This window comes from Lichenostomus cassidix, chromosome 3, assembly GCF_008360975.1.
Source record: "Lichenostomus cassidix isolate B80296 chromosome 3, HeHo_3.0, whole genome shotgun sequence".
NCBI lineage: Eukaryota > Metazoa > Chordata > Aves > Passeriformes > Meliphagidae > Lichenostomus > Lichenostomus cassidix.
Window position 1 is genome coordinate 9,178,966 of NC_139483.1, and position 24,357 is coordinate 9,203,322.

At 43.1% G+C, this 24,357-nt stretch overlaps 1 protein-coding gene and 1 long non-coding RNA gene across 5 annotated transcripts in view; both read left to right on the plus strand.

The window, feature by feature from the left end:
• SPRED2 (sprouty related EVH1 domain containing 2) overlaps positions 1–16,203 on the plus strand; it is a 59,899-nt gene extending 43,696 nt beyond the window's left edge. For both annotated transcript variants that reach the window (XM_085054300.1, XM_085054301.1), the window contains exons 5-6: positions 12,159–12,308; positions 12,727–16,203. In XM_085054300.1, the coding sequence (XP_084910426.1) occupies positions 12,159–12,308; positions 12,727–13,377 (801 nt within the window). In that variant the 3' untranslated portion in view covers positions 13,378–16,203. The remainder of the gene's footprint in view (positions 1–12,158; positions 12,309–12,726) is intronic.
• A 51-nt stretch (positions 16,204–16,254) lies between these two features.
• LOC146438997 (uncharacterized) overlaps positions 16,255–24,357 on the plus strand; it is a 34,371-nt gene continuing 26,268 nt past the window's right edge. For 2 of the 3 annotated variants that reach the window (XR_014850624.1, XR_014850625.1), the window contains exon 1: positions 16,255–16,396. This is a non-coding gene — a long non-coding RNA (uncharacterized LOC146438997). Of the gene's footprint in view, positions 16,397–16,721; positions 16,919–24,357 lie in introns of those variants that run through there. The other variant, XR_014850623.1, reaches the window with a different exon arrangement.

Genomic DNA, 24,357 nt, shown 5'->3' on the forward strand with positions numbered 1-24,357 from the left:
AAAGGCAGCTGCTCTTTTCCTTAAGTCCTTAAAAAATGTAGGGACAGTTATGATCTACTTCAGCCTACAGCCCTTGCTTACTCTTACTCATAACCTGTCATTTGGACAGAAGGAAATATGAAAATTACCATGGTGTGGAGGTACACAGAACATAAAATCTATTTATTCTTGTGTATATAACAGATTCATGAGATGTAAGTGAAGAGCTCAGGGGAGCTGATTGGAAAAGGATCCGTGGGGTATATTTGAAGCTTTATTTGCTCCCTTTAAAAGGAGGGGGAGTAAAGGTCTCACACGATTTATGTATTGCTTTATTGTATTTACCATGTTTTAGTTTTTTTTATTTTGTGTCATTCTCTGATAGGTAAAGCATGCTTTGGCATTTTAACACAATTCCCAAATGGACAGAATTTCAGTTGCTTTGGTGCTGTTTCACTTTAAGTGAATTACAAATAAGAACAAATTATTAAACGTAGAAAGTATCCATATTGCTAGCAGATAATATTCTAAGTCTCACAGCCGTGTAGTTTTTATGTAGCTAATTATAGCAACGACTGGGATGTGTTGAGCCACTTTGCTGAGGGTAAGCAATTTCTCTTGTCACAATTCTTCCTCCCAAGACCATTTTTTGTAGTGTATTTTTTGGCTCTGTACCATTCCCACATACAAACACAGTTGGTTGTGCAGTGGGGTTGGGATATATCCTGCAGGAAACGGAAATTTGATCTTTTGCTGTGGTGGAAGTTTCCTTATAGCTGCATCTTGCCAGCACTTGTGTTGTAATTTGTGCACCAGTTAACTATTCAGTTTTGTTCAGTTTGCCCCAGCAGTTCAAAAGAGATTTCCTTCTTGCCTTTTCTCCTTCCCCCCTTCCCTCCTTCTCAGCACCCATTTTGCCCTTTCCCTGTGCTTGGATGATGATGTGGTGTCATATTTCAGTGTACCAGCTCTTTATATTTTATACTCTATTATTTTTGTTATGTATACCCAGACTTGCATTAATTTAAGTAATCTTCAGGTTACTGAAGGCCTTGTTTCCTTGTGGTATGAGCCTTTAAGATGAAAAGGGTCACCAGCAAACCTGCCTGTAGGATTCCTTGTACAAAGGTGACTTGTCTGGTGCCTCTCTAGCTGTAGTTTCTAGCTGTTGGATTTGTGATCAGTCTCTTGTAGCGCCATTTCACACTTGCAATCAACTAGCTGCATGTTTGTCTTCTGAAAAAATAATTTGGCTGTGTAGTAATGCACTTAAACTATGTGATGAGTTAAAGTGTGAAGCTGTTTATGAGCATGTTCCCTTTTAATTCATCTGGAGCTGAATGCTGCAGTGCATTAGTGTGTTTAAGGCACAAATCTGTCAGGAGCAAAATACAATCAAGAGTAAATTGCTCTTTCTTAACATACAGTAAAACAGAGGGGGAAAGGATTTTTTTTCTTTTTTTTTTTTTTTTATTTTTGCTTTTGTTCAGCTATGGTTCCCAGGGCATTTCTTTGGTATTATGTAAGGGGGACCCAATTTGAGTCAAGACTCAAACTGTGAAAAGCAAGTTATTTTCCAGCCAGGTCTGTTCCCCAACTTTGCTTTTGCAGCACAGTCATGCCAAGAGTGAAGTCGATGTGGGGGAGCAGGATTTGGGGTTGCAGGAGTTATTTTAGCACCTGTGTGAAACCACAACCGAGGGATGCAACTCGACTGATGCATCTTTAGCCTCAGCAAGGCAGAGAGGGGCTCCTCCATCCATCCCCCATTTCCTAGCACAGCTGACCCTGCGCTGAGCCAGCCCAGGGAAGTGAACCAAAAACTAGCCCTATAAAAGAAAGCGAATACTTTTCCGGTGGTTTAGCTCCTGGAGCCAGCTCGCTGTAGGGCTGGAAAAGCAGAAGTGCTGGCTCAAGGGAAACTCTAGCTGATGGGCTAAGCGGGAGGCAGAAAACCTCTGCCATCCCACCAGTGTTCATCATGCCACCTGAAATTCATTGCATACCCCTTGCCCTGGATACCTCGCCTTCTGTAAGACCTCTGCGGTGCTGCTGGTACAAGTAAGGTGGTTCTCACACTTGTGTCTGGTTTAGGATTTATGTCATTTTCCTCCTTCATGTTTCTACTGTGAAATTCATCCTTTGATTGAGACAAGAAGGAGATGCCAGGATAGCTGAGGCGGTGTTGATGGGGGTGTGTTATGGCCAAATGTATGCTTTTACCTCGAAAATAAATGGTTGATCTGACTGTATCTTTCCATTAGATTCCCTCTTTAATCTGGGCTATGCAGTCAGCCTTTGAAGTGTACAGTCCTTTCTTTCAGCTTCAGGGTGCTTGAAAATTTCACAAAGGCAGAAAATAGCCTTTTCCATTACTTGCATATTCAACCTGAGGAAGTGGCTTTCAGCAGACAGCTATATTTGTAAGCTGCAGTCTCACTGGCTGCTGTGTTGGAACAAAACGCCTTGTCCCAGGGCACTGGCAGGAGGAAGCACCAGGGACAGCTGGATTTGGGGTGTCTTGGCTGGCCCCAGGCACTGCCTTTGAAGGTGACGGGCGGAGCAGATCCTGCACGGGGTGTAAACACTGCTGGAAAGAGGCAGCCTTGGCCGGGGGCAGAGCGATGATTGACAACTTCCTGTGCTGCAGCAGAAAGGATTAGGCAATGGCTGCCTGGCACATAACCCGGTGGGACCGCAGGGATGCAGGTCTGGAGCAGGCAGGCAAAGCTGTGCTCAACCTCGGCCTCTCTGCACGATTGACAGGGGGGAAAGCATTTGGCTCCTGGTGCTGAGCTGGAGCATCCGACTGGGCGGTGGTGGGAAGGGAGCTGAGTTGGAACTGTGGGGCAAATGACTGCCTTGCTCTTCGTGGAGGAGCCTGTAATTCCCACCTGCTGTGTAAACACTGGCAAATCTGATTTGAATCTGTTGTCTTGTGTAACAGGTAGAAAAGGAAAAAAAAGTAAACCAAAACAGAGCGTTGAGGCTGCCTGGAGTGTGCCCGTGAATTCTGGATCCTCTCAGATGGTTGGGGTTTTTGTTTTTTTTTTTTTTGTTTGTTTGGGCTTTCTTTTTTTGGAGAGTTTGGAAAAGAAAAGGAGGAGTTTGGTGAAGCTTAGCAATTAAACCTGCTTTTATATGAGGCTTCAAGATTTTCCCTTTAGTTGGCAGACTCACCCTTCCACCCCTTGAAAGGGAAAGAAAGAAACAAAATAAACCCCACAACCTTCTCACTGACAAAATACCCTAAGATGGTGTCCCCTCTTCCCCCGGTATGTGTTTGGTTGTAACTGAAGATGAACAACAGAATACAAGAGTCTGGGGAGCTCAGGGTGTATCTCTGCCCAGTACGGAAATGCATTATAAAGAACTGCATCTAAATGGCCCTGTTTCCTTCCCTCACCTGTCTAATGTATTTTGTTAAGGGTCTGCTTGCCCTGTATCTTGTAAATACTTCATGAAAATTAAATCAGAAGTGATTATAGGAAGCAGTTCGTATGTCTCTGTCTCTTTCTGCAAAAGGAGAAGGAAAGAGAAGTAAATAAGTACCATTACATTTTTAAGCAGAGCCTGACATATTTGCAGTGCATATGAAGAGGGTATTTTAAAAGTTTGCATCAGCTGTTGGATTCTATTTTGGTGATAAATTCCAGCTAAAATATCGTTGATGCTCATAACTGTGTGAATAAATGACCGCTAACTGACTTCTTAAAATATCATATCAGTCTGCTGTGGGAAGTTTGCATTTAAGTTAGATTTTCTCCCTCTGTTTGTAACATAGTGTATTAAATAGGAGGAGCACTGCTGAATTTAGAGGCTGCAGTGTACATAGCAAAGACATTAATGATGGATTAGGTGCATCAATCCTTTTAACTTGGCTAATTTAATTTTCATTAGCGTTTTTCTTCCCCTCTTTAATATTATTTCCTTCCCCCCCTCCTTGAAAGCTTCTGTATAGAAGAGCTGAGATTCTGTGGTGAGTTTTGTGGAGCCATCTGTTCCCAGCTGCACTCAGCTGTCCGGTGTTTAACACCCCCTTGTGAACTTTCCTCCTTTATTTGCTAGCATCCTTACCCATACTGCAAAAGGAATGCTTTTTGGCAGCATTGGATGTGCTAAGTTCCCTGTCAGCACCTGAAAATTAGGAGCTCCCCTTCCAGCCTCCCCCACCTCTGTACCTCCTGTGCCACCACATGGATGGTCAGCTGAGGTCAGGGAGCTGATGCAAAAATGATTTTGGGCTGGATTCCTGTGGTTCTCCACCCACACATGCCCGCAGAGCAGGTGATGAGGCTGGTGGGAGGGAGAAGCAGCGACCATCACCTCCCCTCAGCAGTTCAGACCATGGTGGCCATTCTCTTGGCCTTAGCAGAGGACAGCTGTGGTAATGTGGATAATATTGTTAGAGGAAGGAGGCTTTGCTAATCTTCGCTGAGCTGTACAAGCACAAATGTTGGGCGCTGGAGCATCCTAACAATGCTGTAGTCCACACCAGGATGTCATATTTAAGGTATAAACAGATTAATGGAGCCTCTGCAAAAAGGAAAGGCCAGCCTCTATCCCTAGATGCTTTTCAGGAATTGATTAGTTTAAACAGTTCCCAGGTTTAAGTGAAAAGATCCTGTTGAAGCAGTGTAGCTTGTCTCAGCATGGAGAAATCCAATCAGGCCACAGCACGGAGGAGTTGCAGGAATGAAGAAGGAAGCGTGGGAGTCCTGGTAAGGAAAGGCTCTCCACATGGATGAGGACACAAGCTCCTTGTGGGTAGACAGAGCCACCCTGCTCTCACCACTGTTCTGTGGGATTGCTGTGCTGCCTGGGGGAGCTGCCCTAAAAGCTGGGCATGTGGTTTGGGGATTTTTTTTCCCTTAAAACATTCTGGTTTTCCCTTTTAAGTGTCTGATGGAAAGATTTTCCTTTCCATTGATGCAGTGCTTTGGCCCAGTGGTGCAGTAAGGAGGAGAGGTAATCCTGGGAAGGAAATGTTGCACAGACCTGCTCAGAGCCTCTGGTCCAGGTCTGAGTCCAAGCAAAATCGGGTATTTACTTACTTCACTCCTCTGCTTGACTTTTGCAGACAAAATTTCTCTTTGTATCTCTTTATGCCTGCTATTGCAGGCATGTCTGATGGCTTGTATGAGGCAAGTAGTGAAACAGGAAAATCTCTCTGAGGTTTCCCCTTACCACATCTGAGTGTTTGTCATATCATTTAACTGTGTCTGAGTCTCATATATTCTTTTCCCTTCTTGAATTGAGCTGTTAAGCCACATCTGTGATCCATGCAGAACCTCCTGATGGTGCCAGAGTTGGGTTTAGCAGGAGTTTAATGGAGATGATCTTGTGCACCGAATTCTTGTAAATGTTCCTTAAGTTTTGCTGACTTCAGCCAGCACAGCCACCAGCATCTTTCTGGCACTAAAGGCTATAACCACAGAAACTTCAAATTAAAAAAAAAAAGGTAGCAGTAAAAAATAGCCAGCGTTCTACACTTTATATTGGTGTTTGTTTAAGGGATGACTAGAAAACAGTCCAAACATTTGAGAAATCCTAGTCCTGTTCTGGTGTTGGACAAATCTGAATCCATGCTTATTTGTAATGGCTGTGTACGGCCAATTTGTCTTTGAATTGAACTGGAATATGATCTAACATGAAGCTTTTCCTTTGGACTCTCAGCAGAGTAGAATTAGGTTCAGCTCCAGCCATCCTCAGTGGATGAGAGTGGCAAAATGTTTCAAAAATGTGTGGAAGCAATTTCCTGCAATACAATTTCTGTCTTGTCTTCAGTGATAGAAAACAAACAGAAATTTGACAAAAGCATTTTCTTCCATGGCTTTGTTTTGCCATGACAAATTAAAAGCTTGTGCTTAGGAGACAGGAGTCTCAAATCTTAAAATATTTTTCACACTGAATCTTTTTCTTAATACTTGGGTAATCTAAGCTCCCTTTGAAATGGGCTGTCTTGAGTATACAGGGCACACGTAGAGTGGATGGAAAATGTCAGCTATTCCCTTTTCTAAATTTCTTGAATAGAGAGAAGAAGGTGTTTTGAGGCAAAAATTAGGATTTGTGCTGTTCCACTCTCTGTGAAACTCAGAAGTGCTGTATCTCTTTAGGCTTTTAAAAAAAAAAAAAAGCTGGGGGAGAACGGAAGGACTTGTTCTGGTCTGGCAAGATTAAGCTGAGGGAGTTCTGGGAGACTATATTTTATCTTAATTTCTTTGGAAAGGTGGAAGTTTCTTTGCCATGCATCCGAAATAACTCTCAAACTTCCTCTTTGTGGAGTTCCTAAACAGCAGCTCTGCAGATAAGCCCCAGGCCGGCGCTGAGCTCAGTATCACTCGCTGCACTGTTTCGCTGCCTTTATCGTTCTTCCTTTCCGTACTGATAGCACAGCTGTGCCTCCCTGTATGCCAGTGAAAGGCGAGGGTCAAGTGAAGAAGAGCTGGATTGTGCCAGGGCTCCCGAGGGATTGCAGCTGGGCAGAGCGCACTCTGGCTGCTAGTGGAGAGCCCATCGCAGAGGTCTCGGCCAGAGGTGGTCAGCCTGTGTCATGGGAGGATGCAGCTCTCTGGCTGTCACTTTTCCAGGCTCATCCTCAAGCCATGAGTTGGTGCAGAGCTGGGTTTCTTGTCCTGGGAATGGTGGGGGTGACTTCTCAGAAGACAAGGTGCCACTGGGTTCTTTGACATGTCCAGGCTTCCCCAGGTGAACCCAGGAGCTGCTGCAAGGAGCTTTTCAGCTATTGCAGAAGGATGTCTTCTGTAAAGATGAGACTGTGATCCCCACCTAGTTTTGCTTTTCCATGCTGAGTGTCACAAGGCCCCCTTGGATCTGGATGTTGTGGTGCGTGGGTTTGCATGGCAGTGGGAGATGGGCAAAGTGGCATGGAGCAACAGAGAGCAGCTTGGCTTGTGCTTTGTAAAAGGCCAGGCTGGCATGGGTTTTTGATTCCTTCAGGACCATTACTTGCAAAGCTAACTGTTCAACATCATAATATATTTGTTCCCCCCTGCTTCATGCAACCATTGAAATTCTAGAGATAAAAAAGCCATCTTGTCTTGCTTGACCCACAGTTATTTTTGACAGCAAACTTGCAAATCCTTTAGGTGGCAGAGAGCACTTTTGGAAGTTTTAAGTGACAGAGCTCTGTAATTTCCCTCTGGCAACCAATTTCTGACAAGCTGCCACAGATTGTATTGTTTCATAATTCTGAGAGGCATCTTTCTTCTTTTTTGTAGTCAGCCTTGGATGTTGCATCACACAGAGTCAACCTCTTCTGTGAAGCCATTAGAGGCAAGGTGATCAGTCCAGTCCAGAAGCAGGAGAAGGCTTCCTTTTCTCATATTTTTTTTCATAGATGCTCATCTATGCGTATTGCTTAGGTACCTGATTAGCCTTCTTGTGTAACAAATCCATTTCAATGAGAAATAAACTGCAGTAAATGATTAGCATAATCTTCTTTACTAATGACTAGGGTTTTTTAATTTAATGAGTCACTTCTGAAAGTCTGAGGGGGAAACAAGGACATGTTTTTTCTGTTTTTAAATTACCACAGTGCCATCCTTTGCCTGTAGAAGCCTGGTGTTGTTTCTTAAAGCAGCCATACCACACATGCACTACGTGTGCTTGCTCAGATACGTGCAGCTCGCTTGCAACAGGAAATGTGTTGCACAGGTTTTATAAAATGACTCTTTATGGTCGTGATTAATGATTTTGTTATCCAAGCAGTGAAACCACAAGAGTTTGTGACCGCTATAGCAATCAGAAAGTTCTGGTATGTGCAGCACAAATGTCTCATAATTGAGCGTTTGGGGGCATGTTGAAACAGAGTTTCTTATCGGACTCCCTGTTCCAACAACTTTAGTTCTGGGTTCTTTTCTCTTTCGTGACTACCAGGCATGTTTTCAGTAGTTCCCCCTCAAAACCAAATGCTGGAGCTGGATTGGTTTTAACAGGTTTTAGAAGAAGATGGTGTTTCTCTGAAAGACTAGTGGCTCAGGTGTTTAGGACCTGATTTTCCATCAGTGAAATAGCTCGGCTCTGGAGACCATGTCTTTTTAGATGTATTCCTGCAGGGGTGTGTGTGTGTGTTGTACTTGGATGACTTACAGCAAACCTCTCATGTCTCCACCTTCACCACCTTCCCCAAAATTTTCCCTGCTATGCTGGTGGTAGATCATAGCCAAGTTCCAGTCTTATTGGGGACAGAAGTTGTTTCTTGCTTCCCTCACTAACAAAGTCTTGCCGTCATTTGTTCTTAGTGGCACTTGGCTGAAGATGAGTGTGCCTTTTCTTTGAGAACGTGCCTGATTTTCACCAGTCACCAAGTCTGGGTCCAGTCCCAGTGAAGTGGCATTGAGAGAACAGTACACTTTAGAAAGCCTGAGGCATCATCATGTTTCTAATCCTTGGTCACCTACTTTCTTCTGAGGGTTTCCCTCTGGCTTCTTGAACTGTGTTTTAGCTGTGGGTGCCATCAGAAGTACCTCCTTCTGCCTGAACCTTATTTGAGCCTGTTCTAGTGAATGCCTCATGATCTTGCTTTCTGTAGGGTACTAGGAGAATAATCCCTTCACGCTCACATTCCTATGGGACTCACATTTCAGTAGATTTCTCATCTTCTTGGTCCCTTCCATAATCTCTTTCCCAGGCTGGAGAGACCCAGGCTATTTATTTAGCACTTATTGAGAAGCCATCCCATGTCCTCTATGGTCTGGCCATGGCTCTGTGAGCTTGCCAGGATGGAAATACCCTTATTGGGCCAGGGTGGAGGCGGGCCAGCACCACAGACAGCTTGGGGAAGCACAGCAGATACATGCAGTGAGTTGGTTATTGTCCTTGTTGCTGCTGGGTTTTTTAAACCTGGTGCTGAGCCACCAGGTGGACACTGTCACAGACCTGCCTATTTTAATCCCAAGATCTCTTTCCCAAACAGCAGTAACTGGCTCAGAGGGCATCATTCTATGTGTCAGATCAAGGTGTTTGTCATGTTGCACTTTAGGGTTAATTATGTTTGGGGATTTTTTTAACATCCAGCATGTTAAAAGTCCCTCAGCATTATGATATTCTTAAGCAAGTTTTCAGGGTCAGCTTTCATTTTTACTCCTTTGAATAACTTCAGTTTCATCAGGAAACTGTGTCATCCTCTTGTTCATCTCTCTCTTCACATCATTGATGAGTATGCCCACCAGCACAGGTGAGGAACCTGTGGGGTTCACTGGTGACCTTCTGCTTGGGAGGCAGATATTTTCTTCCTTTTTTTTTTTTTTCCCTCAATCCTCAGACCATGCATTCATCCATGTTGAGAGCACTTTTCCCCTGTGTCAGTTTGAAACTTCAGTGAGGGACCTTGGTGGAAAGTCCCAGTGCTTATCCCAGTTGATGGTCAGCAAGGTAACCCTGCAGACACTGCAGTTGGCAACCAGCTGCTGCCTTTAGTGTCACCAACCAGGACTCAGCATGAACTCCTTTATGGATGAGTGAGCAGAGACCCAGTCTTGGATAGCTTGATTTCCCCTTTCTGAGCACTCAGAGTAAGTATTTGTGTTGGCAAACTGCCCCTCTAATCTGAGGACATTGAATGTGGAAATGCAGCAATTTTTAATAAGGTGAAAGCAGAGAGCAGCACCGCAGCCTCTGGTATGCTGCAAACAGGTTTTGTAGCCATGTCAACACATGTGGAGGAGAGGCTCAGTTGCCCTGACGGGTCTAAAGGAGAAGGAGGTGTGGAGGAAAGCAAAGGTAGATACAAATCAGGCAAGATAAAAATCACTACAAGCTCTTTTCCAGTTGCCTGTTGCAGAAATGCTGCCTTCCCAGAGAGGCAGCAAATAGCACAATACTTGGAGGGCTGGTTATAGCTCCCAGCTGCCCTGCTGAGATTATCAAGGAGTTATATCCAGTTTGGGTGGGATTTTTATTTTCATCCAGGACAGGGAAACAGTTGCAGAACAGTATGTGCAGTGACCTCCCACTGGGTAATTTCCTCAGGCTGCATTGTTCAGACCATGAGCACCCATGATGTTTTCAGAGCGTATCCACAGAAGGCTTGTCCCAGCAGGACTCAGCTGTGAATCCAATGAAGGTGAAGGGTTTTGCTGGCTGCCATGGGACCATTTTAAGGCCCTGCCTCCTTTTTGCTTCATGGCAGCTGAAGTTCAACTTTGAGAGCAGGATGAGGATGCCTGAGCCATGGGGTGTGTTGTGTGCCTTTCTAAAAAGCTTAAATCACAGCTCAGCATCTTGGTCTGCACCAGGTACAGTTTTGCAAAAAAGGTACTTGTGTGAGTACCAACATGGCTGTTGTAACTAAGTCCTAACTCCTCTTAGGGTTTTCAGACGGGTTGTAAGCTTAATGGCATTACAAAACATTTGTAGAAGATGCTCCTTTTCTTTTGAAATGTGCCCAGAATGTGCTAGATATTGTAGGATCTGAAGTTAAGGGCAGAGGAATTAGTTTTGAAGGGTTTAAACCCCAGATTTGAAATGCCTTTGTCTAATAAGTTATGAAAACTGGGCTGATGAAACCTGTTTTTCAAAAGAGCCTGAATATTGGTGCAGTTACACTTCAGAGGTGTTGTTAACTATGTCAAGAGTTGATCAGTTTCTATGTACTCATTAAAAAAAAAAGAAAGAAAAAGCCCCACATGCATTAAAAGTCTGTTCTAATGGGAGTCAGCCATTCAAAACTCATCCTGCTTGTTGTACGTCTCAGATAACCCAGGCTGGCTTTACATTACACTGTAAATAATTCTGTATTTGCTTTCAACAAAAGAAGTTGAGAGTTCGGTGCTTTTAAAGTGCTATAAGAGTTAAAGAAGACCAACATCTAATTTTGTGTTGTAATGCTTCAAGGTGTTCTCACCTTTGGACAGAGTCTTGCAGAGTGTTGTTTTCAGAATAAACAAATATTCACAGTGAGGGTTCCTGTGTTCTTGGAGCAAGAAATGTGTCTAGTACAATTCATTGGAAAATAGTGTTTAGAGAGTGCATTCTTGACAAGGAGAGAAGGTTTTTCAGGTAAAACCAGTCTCCCACTACTACTGATACAATTCTTCTCTGCTCTTGAGGTTGTGTGTGAGCTGACTAGTGTGGCAATTGGGAACCTTTTCCATGGACTCATAGCTGCAGGACATCTTGTTTGTTGAGAGGGGGTGGGGTGGAGATTTTTTTTGTTTCAAGCACCAGTGTTTAGGCACGTGCAATGCTACAGCTGTTCTGTTTGTTGTGCATGGAGGCTCTTTTTTCCTGCTCTTGGTTTGCTGGTGCGTTTAACAACTATCCATTGATATTCATGGTAATATGAAAAAGGCCAAAACCTATAAATAGAATTAATGGACAAAATCCTGAATATTGTATGGCAACAGTTTTAACCAAGGAAGGGCTATGAAGAGATTGTTACCCACTGTGTATTTCTGCAGGGGTAGAAATATGAATGTTAAGAAGCAGCAGGTATTGACAACAGCATCTTATTGTGTGATGTTTCACCCTTTTGTGATCATTGTTGAATAATGATGTAACCAATTAACCTAAAGAAAGTGCTCACAGGGAGCCAGGAAGGTATAAAAACACAAGTCACATACATTGCACATTAATTGTGAGTGACGAAAATGTGACAAAACAAAAAAAAAGATCCTGAAGTTTTTATAGGAAAGCTGCCTATTCAAGTAGCCTGTGATGAACTGGAATTCTGTGAGTGTTTGGAGAATGTGTAAAGGTTAACAAAACTGCCAGTATTTTTGCATCCTGAGTAACTGGTGGGGTACAGCCTGGGCACACAGATGCTCTGTCTGAGCCCGCAGGACCTACAGGATTGCATCATTTGCCAGAGTTTAACTTTGCTCTTCAGAGGTAGCTCCTGGTGAGCACTCATCATCCCACCATGCCCAGGATAACAAATAACATGCCAAGCGAATACAAGTGGTGTTGGTGAATGTGTCACAGGCAGGCCATGGCATATTATTTTTCCATGTGTGTGGCGACAGCTTTTATGGCCTGGCAACAGATCTGCCTCTTTCAAGTATTTTATGTGAAACTTCACGAAGCCTCCAGCCATCAGGTGTTGCCAATATTGCAGGTGTGCGCGAAGTCAGCGAGTGGCAAAACATCTCTTAATGCCCTGTGCGGTAACAGCTGAATGTATGACGATTTTTTTCCCCCCTTTCCATTTAAAACAGAATGCTACAGATAGCTCCTCCAACTCCTCTCAGAAAAGGGAACAGCCTGTGCGAACTCTGGCTTCTCCTGCATCCTGCGAACATCGAAGAATTTGCACTCGTGGACACCTTCACGACCATTACAGCTCTGACCACTACCATCTAGAACAAGTAAGGTTCCTTGCCACTGTTGCTACCTAAAGGTCTGTGTCTGCCAGAGCTGAGGCTGGTGTTTGGTTTTCCTCCACGTCCCTGAAAGATAATCTCCACATTCTGCTCTCCCTGTTTCTTTCTCAGTTAACTTTAAATGGCTTCCCGTTATTAAAAAACAGGAGGGGAGAGGAGGGATAACAGTAGAGTTCAGTGTGTTGTGTGGTACCACATGCACACAGGCCAGTGCAGGACTCTGACAGCTGTAGTCCCTCTGAGCCAAAGGCTGAAACTCTGTGATGGATCACGGTGAAGGGCATATAAAGAAGGAAAGACAAAATTGTTAAATACTGGCTCTTCACAAAGCAAGGAGACAGTGATTACCGCTAGCAAAGTGAGCTTATTTATCTTTTCTCTCTCTTCATTCCTACTTCCACAGTCAGTACCACGATCCTATCGGCACGTCAACTTTCCAGACGATGATGAGGAGATAGTGCGCATCAATCCTCGGGAAAAGATTTGGATGACTGGATATGAGGATTATCGCCATGCCCCAGCACGAGGAAAGAACTTTGATCCTGATGACATGGACTCCTACGTACGTTTTGCCAAAAGCGAGGCCTCGAAACACGAATACACTTATCCTTACGTAGACAACTCGGACTTTGACCTGGGTGAAGATACCAAGGGTGCTGTGATAAAGACTCAACCTGTCAAATTCAAGCCCAGGCGGAAGGAAGACGGTGAGAGGTCGCGGTGCGTGTACTGCAGGGACATGTTCAACCACGAGGAGAACAAGCGGGGTCAATGCCAGGATGCTCCAGACCGTGTCAAGACTTGCATCCATCGAGTGAGCTGTATGTGGTGCGCAGACACTATGCTCTATCACTGTATGTCCGACCCAGAAGGAGACTATACAGATCCTTGCTCGTGCGACACCAGTGATGAAATGTTTTGCCTCCGGTGGATGGCCCTTATCGCCTTGTCTTTCATTGCTCCATGTATGTGCTGTTACTTGCCGCTTCGGGCTTGTTACCACTGTGGGGTCATGTGCAGGTGCTGTGGTGGAAAACACAAAGCTGCTGGATGACTACAGATGCATTCAAAGTGTTAGGTTTTTTTCCTGTAGTTCAAGGAACACGTTGGTTTTGGAGCATTGAGGTCACTCTAATGCAGCCACTGTGCCCGACAGCATCCGGAACCACCAGTTTGGATCACTTTACATTGGGTCGTCTGGGGCTCACACTGCATTGATTTGCTCATCAACTGTTCTAACTAACTAACCTACAGCATAGACTTTTGTATTATTAATCTGTAATCAAAACAGACTGTCTTGTACATGTTTATTTTTTTTTTTCCATTTAAAATGAGTTTGAGAGAAGAACTGCTTTAAATGGTGGTGGATTGTAGAACATCTCCAGGTTGTGTCTGTCTTGCCTCCGCTTGTGTGGTACCATCAGCCTGTTAGCAAGCTTTGGCATTTCTAGAAATGGGGCGGTGTAGTGAATGAAATCTCACTTGGAAGATTATTTTAACTTGCCGTCAAGCTATTGTGTGTGTATAGAAGGTGTGCTAGTAACAAACTTGTACCACAACACAGTATTTCTGTCACTGGTTTTCTTTGGGTTTTTTTGTTCTGTTTTCCAAAGTTAAAATAGCCATCTAAGCTGCAGTTTCTCTTCTAGGGTCCATCGTCATTTCCTTCAGCAAACATCTTAAATTATTTCTCTGTTCATAAAGCTCTGTGAACAGAAAGTAAGGCTCAGTTACCATAGTCACATAACCATTGAGAATCTGGTAGTCCTCCTTACCTGTAATCATTTCAGACCACTACTTGAAAGGGAAACTTACATTTTAGGCTTTTCTCTTTTCCCTAAATAACATTGGAAAAATAAAACTGTGTTTTCAGAGCTCTGCCCAAAAAGAAAGGGAACTTCTTCATTAGCCAGCAACATAGTGATCTGTGAATAAAACACTAAGGTTCCAGATGAGGAAAATTGTTGATATGCAAAGAATTACTAACAATGCAATGTCAAAAGCACTATTATGGCAATTCTGGGGAAATGCTGCATTAAGTGGTGGATTATATGGAAAATCGTGTGTGTTTGTTTTCTGTATCCATGAGCATGAGAACATTCGCGTCCACTGTAGTAACAACATTTAGCAATCTAAGCAGGTATTTAAAAATCCAAAGCCAGGATGTTAACTACCACTTCCAGTCTGTGAGCTGCGGTCCCAATCCTCCAGACGCTTCCACATGTCTCAGCGCGTTGCGGTGTTCCCGTGAGCCTGTGTGGGATGGAGCATGTGAGTCTTTGCAGGAGCCAGACCAAGGCATCTGCCTGGCTTTTCCCCCTCCCCAGTTCACCACCCAGGTTTATCAAGTGGATGCATAAGGTGCATACAGCAGGATAATATTACTTTAATTTTTTTTTAATTTTTTTTTTTAATGTCATGTTGTCTTGTGTACAAGGCTTGTAATTAGCTTGGAAAAAGAGTATTTTTCTAATATATTACAAGGAATAGCCAAATAATTTTTATTAAAAAATAAAAAAAATGATTTAGTGCAGTGAGCTCTAACTAGCATAGTACAATCTGAATACTTTGAGGCAGCTAGGGATTGGCTTGTGAAAGCTGGCACTGCTGTTCCTGCCATAATTTCTTTCTGCAGTAAATTGCCAGTGGGCGCATGTCCTTTCCCTCCCTCTATTGCACATTGACATCAGTCTTAAAAGAGAGGAATTTTTTTTTTTTTTTTTAAGAATTAATTTGCCAAATAAATGTAAAAGGAACGCTTGCCATTCTTTCTTGGTGGAATGTCCCAACAGTTCCTCTGAGAGTTAATCACAGCTTTTTAGTCAACCAGGAATTAAGTATGCAATGTGCTTATTATACACTATAGAGTTGGGTAGGTTTAATTCATAGCAGTTACTGGGGATTTTTTCGGTTGGAGAAAAAAAAATGAATGATAGTGGAAAAGGGATGGAGTGTTACACTCTGGGTGATGTGTCTGGGTTTGCTGAATGGAATACAAATATTTTGTGCCTAATAGCAGTTGACAAATCTCTCAATGGTGTCTAGTAAACATCAAGCCAGCCTCGTAAAAAAATAATGAAACAACCTTTTCCTTTTATTTCTGTTCTCAAAAGTTGTTTCATGTAAACAAACATCTGTAAGATCTTCTCTCTATAAAGCACAACACTACAAAAAGATCTTACAGTTTTTTGTCCGGTCTTGAAGTGCCCCTATTTATTTAAATAAAGTAGACATACTCCAAGCCTTTCTGTATGTCTGAAAATAAAAGTTTAAAAAAAAAAAGTCCCTCTTTTTTATTTTTTTTTCTTTCCCTCCTAATTCCTCCCTCTTCTCTTGGGTTTTTGTAATACTTGTAGATTTTGCTGCGTGTGTTATTTGGTTCGTGATGGCAGTGGTGTAAGGGCACAAGGATAGAAATGGGTGGTTTTTTGTAAATATTTCTCCTTAATTTCCACACTGCTGCTGAACAGTGTGTAGCATTCTCCCAGTCAGCTTTGCAATACTGACATCAATCATTTGAGAGAAATTATTCAGATTTTATTTTTGTATCTGTGGTAACAAAAACATTAACCAATTTTTTTTTTCCTGTTGTGGAAAGGTTTTGGTTTTTTGTTTGGTTTTTTTTTCCAAGCTATTGCTCACGTTAACAAATTAAAGTGCCTGAAGCCTCATCATTATGTATCTATATACTAAAAGTTAAAACCCTGTTGTATTGATTTTTATAAGCCTTTTTACCTCTGTGTAAAAAAAAAATATATACAAGTGTATGATGTACATTTTAGTTCTTAACTTCTTTTTTTATTGTTTCTAATATGTATGATCAGTGTAGCTATTGCTTTAAAATGTACCATGTAAATATAAATACATCATATCAAAACGATGCCGTTTATTGTCCAAACCATGCTGTTTATTGCTATTGAGGTGGCTGGGAAACGAGGGGGAAGCGGAATCTCTGAAGCTCGGGGTTTCTGAGGGAAAAAACTGCTTTATTTTTTAATTTTGGGTGGCAAAGGCTGCTATGCCTTGGGCACAGGCCATTCTCGTCCAGATGCAGCAAGGAAGGATGAGGACAGGTGAGTTTTTCAGGTGGTTTTTAGGTATTTTTGAGGTGTTTGGTGCTTTTGGCGGGAGGACGCGGCCTGGTAGGCCCTGGTGGCCATGGCAGCGACCAAGGCTCCTTCCTGCTCTCCCTGCCCTTCCCAGGTCCTCACCCCACACAGGGCTTTGGGCTGAGGTGGGAGAGATGCTGCAGAGCCATTGTTATTTTATTTTGTTTCCTGTCAGCAGGGCTCCAAGGAGAAGGGGGAGCAGGGCAAGGCCGTGGCTGTGGGTGCCAGGCTGGGCCATGGCAGGTTCCTGAGGGCATGCTGAGCGGGTGTGCAGGAGAGGTGCCCCAGGTGTCTGGCACTGCCAGCCCTGCTCTGAGAGGTTTGGCATGGAAAGAGAATAACTCAGTTAAAATGGAGACCAGGCTACTGCCAATCAGCTGAGGAAAGTGGGGGGAAAACTGAGTATATCTGAATTTTCATATTTCCAACAGTTTCGTCAGGCTGACATCAACCACATCTGCAGAGCCCAAGTTTATTTTTCCGTAGGTAAGTGATAACCGAGCTGTTGCTCCTTTTTTATGTGCTGCTGCTTGTTTTGCTTCTGAACAACAAAGTTGCCTCAAGCAGTGTGCAAGAGAGGAGGCAAAGAGCACACTTTTTATTGGTTTATATTTGTGTTTACATATTCCTAGAAATGTGATATGCTCACATAAACAAAGATTTCTGTGTACCTTTATTATACAACTAATGGTATGTATGTTACATGTTTTTAAAAAACACTCGCAGCCCTCATGAGAAATGCTCATTGTGGATCAGGTGCTGTGTTCAGGAGCTCACTGCACACAAAATCATTTGGTTTGTGTTGGTGTTTGGCTCCATCCACAGCACAGCTGCACAGTACTGCCCACAGTCCATCATGCTCTCTTGACTAATTCCAGCCCTAGTCCCTGGCCATTTGGATTTAGCTTGTCCAACAAAATGCCTGGCTAAAACATTTCTTGCACCCTGCAATGTCCTCTTGCTTTCATCTGTGAATCAAAGGTGTTGCTTATGCCTAGAGATTTTTAAACTGAACTAGAAAATGTTGCGTTTGGATACTTGGATCTGTGGAAAATGCAAGTGTCACCAAGACAGGAGGCACCATGAACATCAACCAAATTTCTGCAGTGTAATTTATCCCCGCTGTCCATCTGGGACAGGTACTGTCCTCTTGGTAAGGATGCAATCACAGAGACTGAATTTGGAGAGGGCACAGATACTGTAAGCTTGCGACCATATAAAACCATAAGTTGAATATTCTATGGTTAAAAAAAATCTAGTTCACTAGTAAATGCAGTACAAAATACATTTTAGAATAACGTCACCCAGGCTGAGTTTTAGGGTCTGACAAATGCAGCTTGGCACTTTCTAGCATATATATGTTTCATGACACCAAATGTGCTGCTACCATTGCCTGGATCTGAACAGCTCTCCAAGCCTCTCCCTGCTTAATTGGTGGCTGTGCTGACCCAGTTCATAGCCAGGCTTTCTTCATGAGGAGGAATCCTTGGGTTCAGACACAGTTCTACCTGCACGAATTCTTCTTGTAACTTGTGAAACCAAAGAGTCTGAGGGCAAGGAGAGGATTTTCTTGACTGCTCCCTCAGGAAGCCTACAAATGCTTCTAAGAAGCCTCTCCTCATGGAAGCAGCATCCAGTCAGGAATGGCAGAGGGAGTGGAAGGCAGCTACAGGGCATAACCAGTGTGGGTCCCTCCAGCTCTGTTTTTCTACAAGGGCCCAAGGTAACAAGCATTTCTCAGGAATTTAGCTGCCTGGCGTTGCCTTCAAGGGGCAGGATGCATGAGAGTTCACGTGGCCTCCTTCACTCACTCAGTGCCTAGCTAAAGTGTTTCTCACTCTGCTTGGAAAGCTTGTAATTTAAATAGGCAAAACAGACTTACCCCTGTTGTGAAAACAAGTCCAAGGGTTTGAATGACTTCCATAAAGTCAAATGGGGGTTTTGTGACACAGTCTGGCCTTGGAGTATCCTGGGCATGAGTTCACCACAATCTTCATCCAAAGGCATTTCTCCTATCATTCTGGAGAGCAATTGGGAAGTTTGGGCTTTGTCAGGAGCCTCACTGCATGGAACACAAACCACTGGCAAGGGGTGTGTAAATTTGTTTTTTCTGCTAATTCCACTTAGAAATGCAAATTTGAAGTAGCTGTCAGGATGCGTGGAAACAAGAGGAATCATTGCATGTGTTCTCAGTACTTATCACAGACAGAACTTGGTTTCTTGTTAATAAAAGTGCAGCCTTTTTCTGTGAAAGCAACAAGGAGATGCTTTCCTTCCTTCAGCACATGGTGTTAGGTGAGTTGACATCCTAGCACCTTGTCCTTTTCCAGGATATTCAGTCTATTGGTATTTTCTTAACACTTGTATTTAGGCAATTAAATTCCTCAGAATCTTGGTGACATATGTGGAAATAAATAGAAAAATGTTTGGCTTCCACCCAGAGACAAGATATTTAAATGCTGGAAAGTATGTGTGTATTTTCGGGGTCATATACTTAGATCCCCACAAATATTTTTAGTTGCATCCCTGCAGTAATGCACAACCATCCCATACCATTCATCTCATTCTCTCATTCCCCACTTGTAAATTCGTTTAGGAAGAGTTGACAGACTTTGGTTTGGCTTCTGCTAGATTCCAAGCCTGCTGCCTAACGTCATGTGAGACAGGATCTCACAGCAGCCCTCTGGGTGGTTGTAAAGAGAAAGGTTTGTGAGGAACTGCGTGATCCCATCTCTCTGCATGAGCCATCACAGCTCTGTGCTCTGAGGTGGCAAGGAAAGCACAAAGTGATTTTCAGACTTAATGTAATGTAATCACCTAAGGAGTCACTGATGCTAGGAGTATCATTGCCTGGGGGAGCAAGAATTAATGCATACTTCAGGATGGATAAGACATTGCCAAGTCATACACAGCCTTAAACTTAATTCTTATCTAGGTTACTTAATTATTATTAGTTATATAGAAAATGTCACATGAACTGGCATTCCTTCTTTTTGCATTTTCTGAGGTATGTCATGATGAACTACTGAATTGGTCAACATCTGTTTTAAGGCAACTGACAGGACTACTGTCAGGCTAACTGCTTTGAGCAAGCACTTTGCTGATTTTCACACTCTTAATTTCCCCACTTCAGCACTGTGCCAGCATTATCTTATTAACTAATAGAGCTCTTGATGTGACATTTCAGTCGTAGGAAAGAACAGGGATAGGGACCTTGTCAACACGGTGAGATCCTTGAAGTATCAAGTCCGATACTTTTCCAAATGTACCATATCTTCAAATCTGAGATTTCCAGTTTGCAGATTATATTTAGCTCCGACCTGATTCAGAAACTAAAAGCTCAGACACTTCTCAAACTTAAAGCATTATCATCCTTGTGCCCCAGAGAGCAATTTCCAACCTTAAAAGCCCAATTCCAGAGCAACTGAACTCAAGTGATTGCACTTTAGAAGTGCTTACTCTTTACAACTTCCTGAGAACAATGATAAAAGCCAGGTTACAAAGTATAACTTTCAACCACATTTTGCAAAAGTGCCGGCCACAACTTGCAGCAGAAAGTATTTCAGTGTGGGCAGCCAGAAGAAGCAGTACTCTCTGCTGGTTTTGTTCAGGAGTCTGAACATTACAAAGCTCAAATCCCAGCAAATTCATTTCCGAAAACTCTGAACAACTGAAAAAAGAAAGAACCATGCAGAATGCAGATGCAGAATATATGGTTCATCCCAGATATGAAATGTAAGTAGAAATACAATTTTTTTTAATTTCTTTTTTGAGGGATACCTAAAAGGAAGCTCCCATTGTCACAGTAATGTATGGGTATGGGGCTTGATGTTCAAGCTGAAATGCCCTCAGCAGTTTCCATGTATTCCTGCCAGGAAAGGTGGATGGTCTGTGCCTCCAAGAGGAGCATTCAGACCAACGCTGTGGCTCAGGCTGTCAAACTGGAAATGTATGTATACACATGCATATGTATGTTCATATCCTTTTGGAACAGAAATCCAAAATTACCAACATGATCTAAAAGCCCAAGTGATAGTTACCTTTAAATAACTAAATAAACAGGTAAAACTCCGGCTGTGTGGCTGACCCTGGTGGCTTGGCAACACTGAATAGGGTTTTCTGTGCAGTGACCCTAAGTCTTGGGGATCACTTCAGGATTTCTCTGTTCACTTAGTGAATAGATCTCAGTGAACATCCTCATCTTGAGCAAAACCCCAGAACCTTATTAAGTGGTTGAGCCAGCCACAGAAATGAGAAGGCTTCCAAGTAGCAAGCAAAACAGCAATAGGATGAAGCAGAGAGATATATTCTGCTCGGAAGAGTTTTCTGCTTTGCTGTGGCTCGAGGGTCACATGATGGATGGTCAGTGACGCTGTTTCTCAGGGGCCATTGACTGAGCTCTGGGGAAACTATGGGTATTTTGGCAAGCAGGAAAGCCTGTGCATTCATTCATCTGTCTGAAATGAAGGGGTTTGTGGCAAGCCATTTGGCCAGAGCAAGGCAGCCTTTGCAACAGTGCCAGTTCCACAGTTTAAATACAGTTTCTGCCACAGGGCTGAGACATAGTTGTACTTCCACTACATGTGGCCAGAAATGCCACAGGCCTGGAGCAGGTTGCAGGGTGAGCAGAGTCCTCACACTTACCCCTGTCTTTGCAGAGGACTTTGAAGGGCTGTGATGTGCCAGAGAGGTAGCAAAAAATACCACACACTTTTAATTACAAAACTCTATCAATTACCACTGATGCAATACTATTTGCTGCATTTGTGCTTCCCTAGACTTTGAATAAATGGACTCCTTCCAGCAACAGGTAGGAGAAAACTGGAGATGGTTCTCCCTAAGGTAAAATCCTAACTGCACTTTAGTCAGGGGCACAAGTCCTACTAAAGTGAAGCCAGGATTTCTCTCCTGGGATCTGAAGGGCTTGGATGAAAGTTTTGGCATCCAGTGTAGCTCCTCGACTGGCAGCTGTCTGAGGTGAACTTCCTATGCTCTTCTTGTTCAGCCTGGAGGAGACTGGGGGGAGACCTCATTGCAATCTACAACTTCCTCATGAGGGGAAGTGGAGGGGCAGGCACTGATCTCTGCTCTGTGGTGATCAGTGACAGGACCTGAGGGAATGGCCTGAAGCTGTGTCAGGGAAGGTTTAGGTTAGATGTTAGGAAAAGCTGGTTCATCCAGAGGGTGGATAGGCACTGGAACAAGCTCCCCGGGGAAGTGGTCACAGCCCCAAGACTGACAGTTCAAGAAGCATTTGGACAACATTCTCAGGCACATGGTGTGATTGTTGGGGTGTCCTGTGCAGGGCCAGGGGTTGGACTTTGATGATCTTTGTGAATCTCTTCCAACAGAGGATATTCCATCATTCTTCTTCCCCTGTCCTCCTCGGGGACACTGGGTACAATGACAGTGTACATCCATTATAAGGGATTTCTTATACTACACAGTGCACCAGCTCCCCAGTTCTGTCTTTAAAGGGCTGTTTGAAATGGGACCCATTTTCTTGTCCTGCAAAGGAACAAGTGTCCTGCTGACAGCTGAGGAAGACCTTTGTGGGACATGAAGATCATCCATTTTAAACCTAGCACCTTAGCTTGTCATTTTTTTCCTATGGCAAATAACCAGCACACTTCATTTACTTGGAACTTCACCAAAAAAAAATTATCTACAAGGAGTAAGCAGTTTTGAGAAATTGGCAGGGAGATTCCCACACCCACCTTTCACTCATTTTTGACAGCTTGCAGTGTTTCAAGCTGGCAGCAATTATTTCTGATATTAGGTTGAAATTCCAAAAAATAAGCCTGAAAGGATGCCTGTGTACTAACATTCATGACCAAAAGGTCCTGCAACAAAGAAGCACCTCTGGAAGAGCTGTGTTTTCAAACCCACTCACATGCATAACATTTTAAGAGCTGTCACCATCAGAGCACGTTTTATGGCCAGTTCCTGAAGGAAGTGGTTGTAAAGATGTGGCACGAAGAACAGCAAATCCAGGTGCTGAGCAGAGAGCTTTTGAACTTCGAGCAAATGCGTGATACTTTTTTCTAACCAGAACAACTGCTGTTTGTGACCATCTGAGCTTTGAGCTACAAGAAAATGTCTTTGGGGTTCATCAGGCTGATATCCTGTCTCTAACCACAGCCTGTACCAGATACTTCAAAGGGAAAGAATACAAGAAACTCTGTATTGGAATCATCTGCTAGCAGAGGAAATTTCTTCCCAACATCAGACAATTTGTCATTGATTTATCCCCTCAAACAGGAATGTTTATGTGCCTCTTAAAAAAAATCCAATTGAATGCAACAGTGATGTGGGTTTATTCATTAACCCTAACAAAATTTTTATTTGAAATGTATTTGATTTCTCTGAAATAGCATAATAACCCTGCTACCATTTTCTCTGGTGGTTTTCCTAGTGCTGAAGTGACAGATTGAGGGTTTTTTCCAGCCACTTTTTTGTACAGTTTGCCCTTGAAATGTGACAGTGTTCAGGAGCCGTGGCCCTATGGCAGCTTTTTTGCAAATGACAGAGTCTCCTCCTCCAAATCTTTCTCCTGGCAAGAAATTTAATCCCCTTTTATGGATCCTATAACCATAATTTTCTTATTGTTGGGAGGATAGTGTGTTCTTATTGTTGTACAGTTTCTCTGGGGCCTCCTGTATATCAAAGACCCAAAGCAGATTGAGGGTATGAGGCAGGTAGTGAAAAGACAGCAAATTTATTGGTTTGTTTATTTGTCAGATTGCTGACATTGAGCTGGATTTATAATACTTGTTTTCTGGAACTCAGATACTTTCACAGTATACTTTCTACAGCTGTGCTGTAGCTGTGAATGTAAACTGGGATGAACTGGGTGTCTGACAGGAAGGTGTAAAGTCTGTATTTAGGCTCAATGGGCTTTGCTCTGAGAGGTGTTGAATGTCTTATTTTTTTCTGAAACCCATAAGTTTGGTGGGTGTAAAACATTGGCTCCTCTGAGGTCAATGGCAAACTTCCCACTGAGTTCAGTAAAGTATAATCACCCTCAAAATACAGGGTTAGGACACTAATTATTGGCAACTATTTTCTAAGAGTCTGGATAATGCACAGAACAATGCCAGAAAGTCTCTGTGTTTTATTTTTTTGTGCAAAGGTCTATGCATTTTCCCAAAACCTATAATGAAACACAGGAAAATTCTGCAGCCTAAGTTGCCATCGCAATCTATTTAAGGGTCATTTATTCACTCTTAGTCACAAACAACACAAAGACCTTATTTGCTTAATATGAGGCCTGGCCAGTGGAGCAGTTGAGCCAAATAGTAGAAACTTAGTGGTTCTGATGCAGAAACTCACTGCCTGATGTTTGGATCCTAATGTGAGACTTCTAATTTGGTTATTTAGTGAATTTTAATTGCTTCAACATGAAGTACAGATGAGCAGCATCTCCGGAAACCAGGCCACAGATCACTGAAAATAGTAGGTACAAGGCTTTCTAAGATGTGGGTCCTAAGGCTCTGCGCTTCATTGAATTTAATTACAGCTTGGAGCAAAAAGACACACACTAATTCATCTTTGGCTTGGTTTCTTACAGATTTGTGTTTGCACCATTAATCTTCTGCTTGTGCTGCTCCAGTAATGCTTCTTGAGCCACATGTCCAGGGAAAACCAAACTGAGGTCTTGAAGATACTAATTTCCTACGGGCTTCATAAAAATAGGCAGCTGGGTACAACAGAGAGCTCTTAGTACTCTTGCTGAGCTCATCCCTGATTAGACACTGGGAAAACAGTGTGGGAAAACACTTGTTACAAGTGCCTTACCTGTGGATAAACTCAGCTGGCAGTCATGCCAGCTAAACAGCCACCCCACAAGAGCAACTTCGCTTTCACACCAAACCTCTCACTTAAACAGCCAGTCGTGCTCAGACACATCCTTTAGAAGCCAAGCC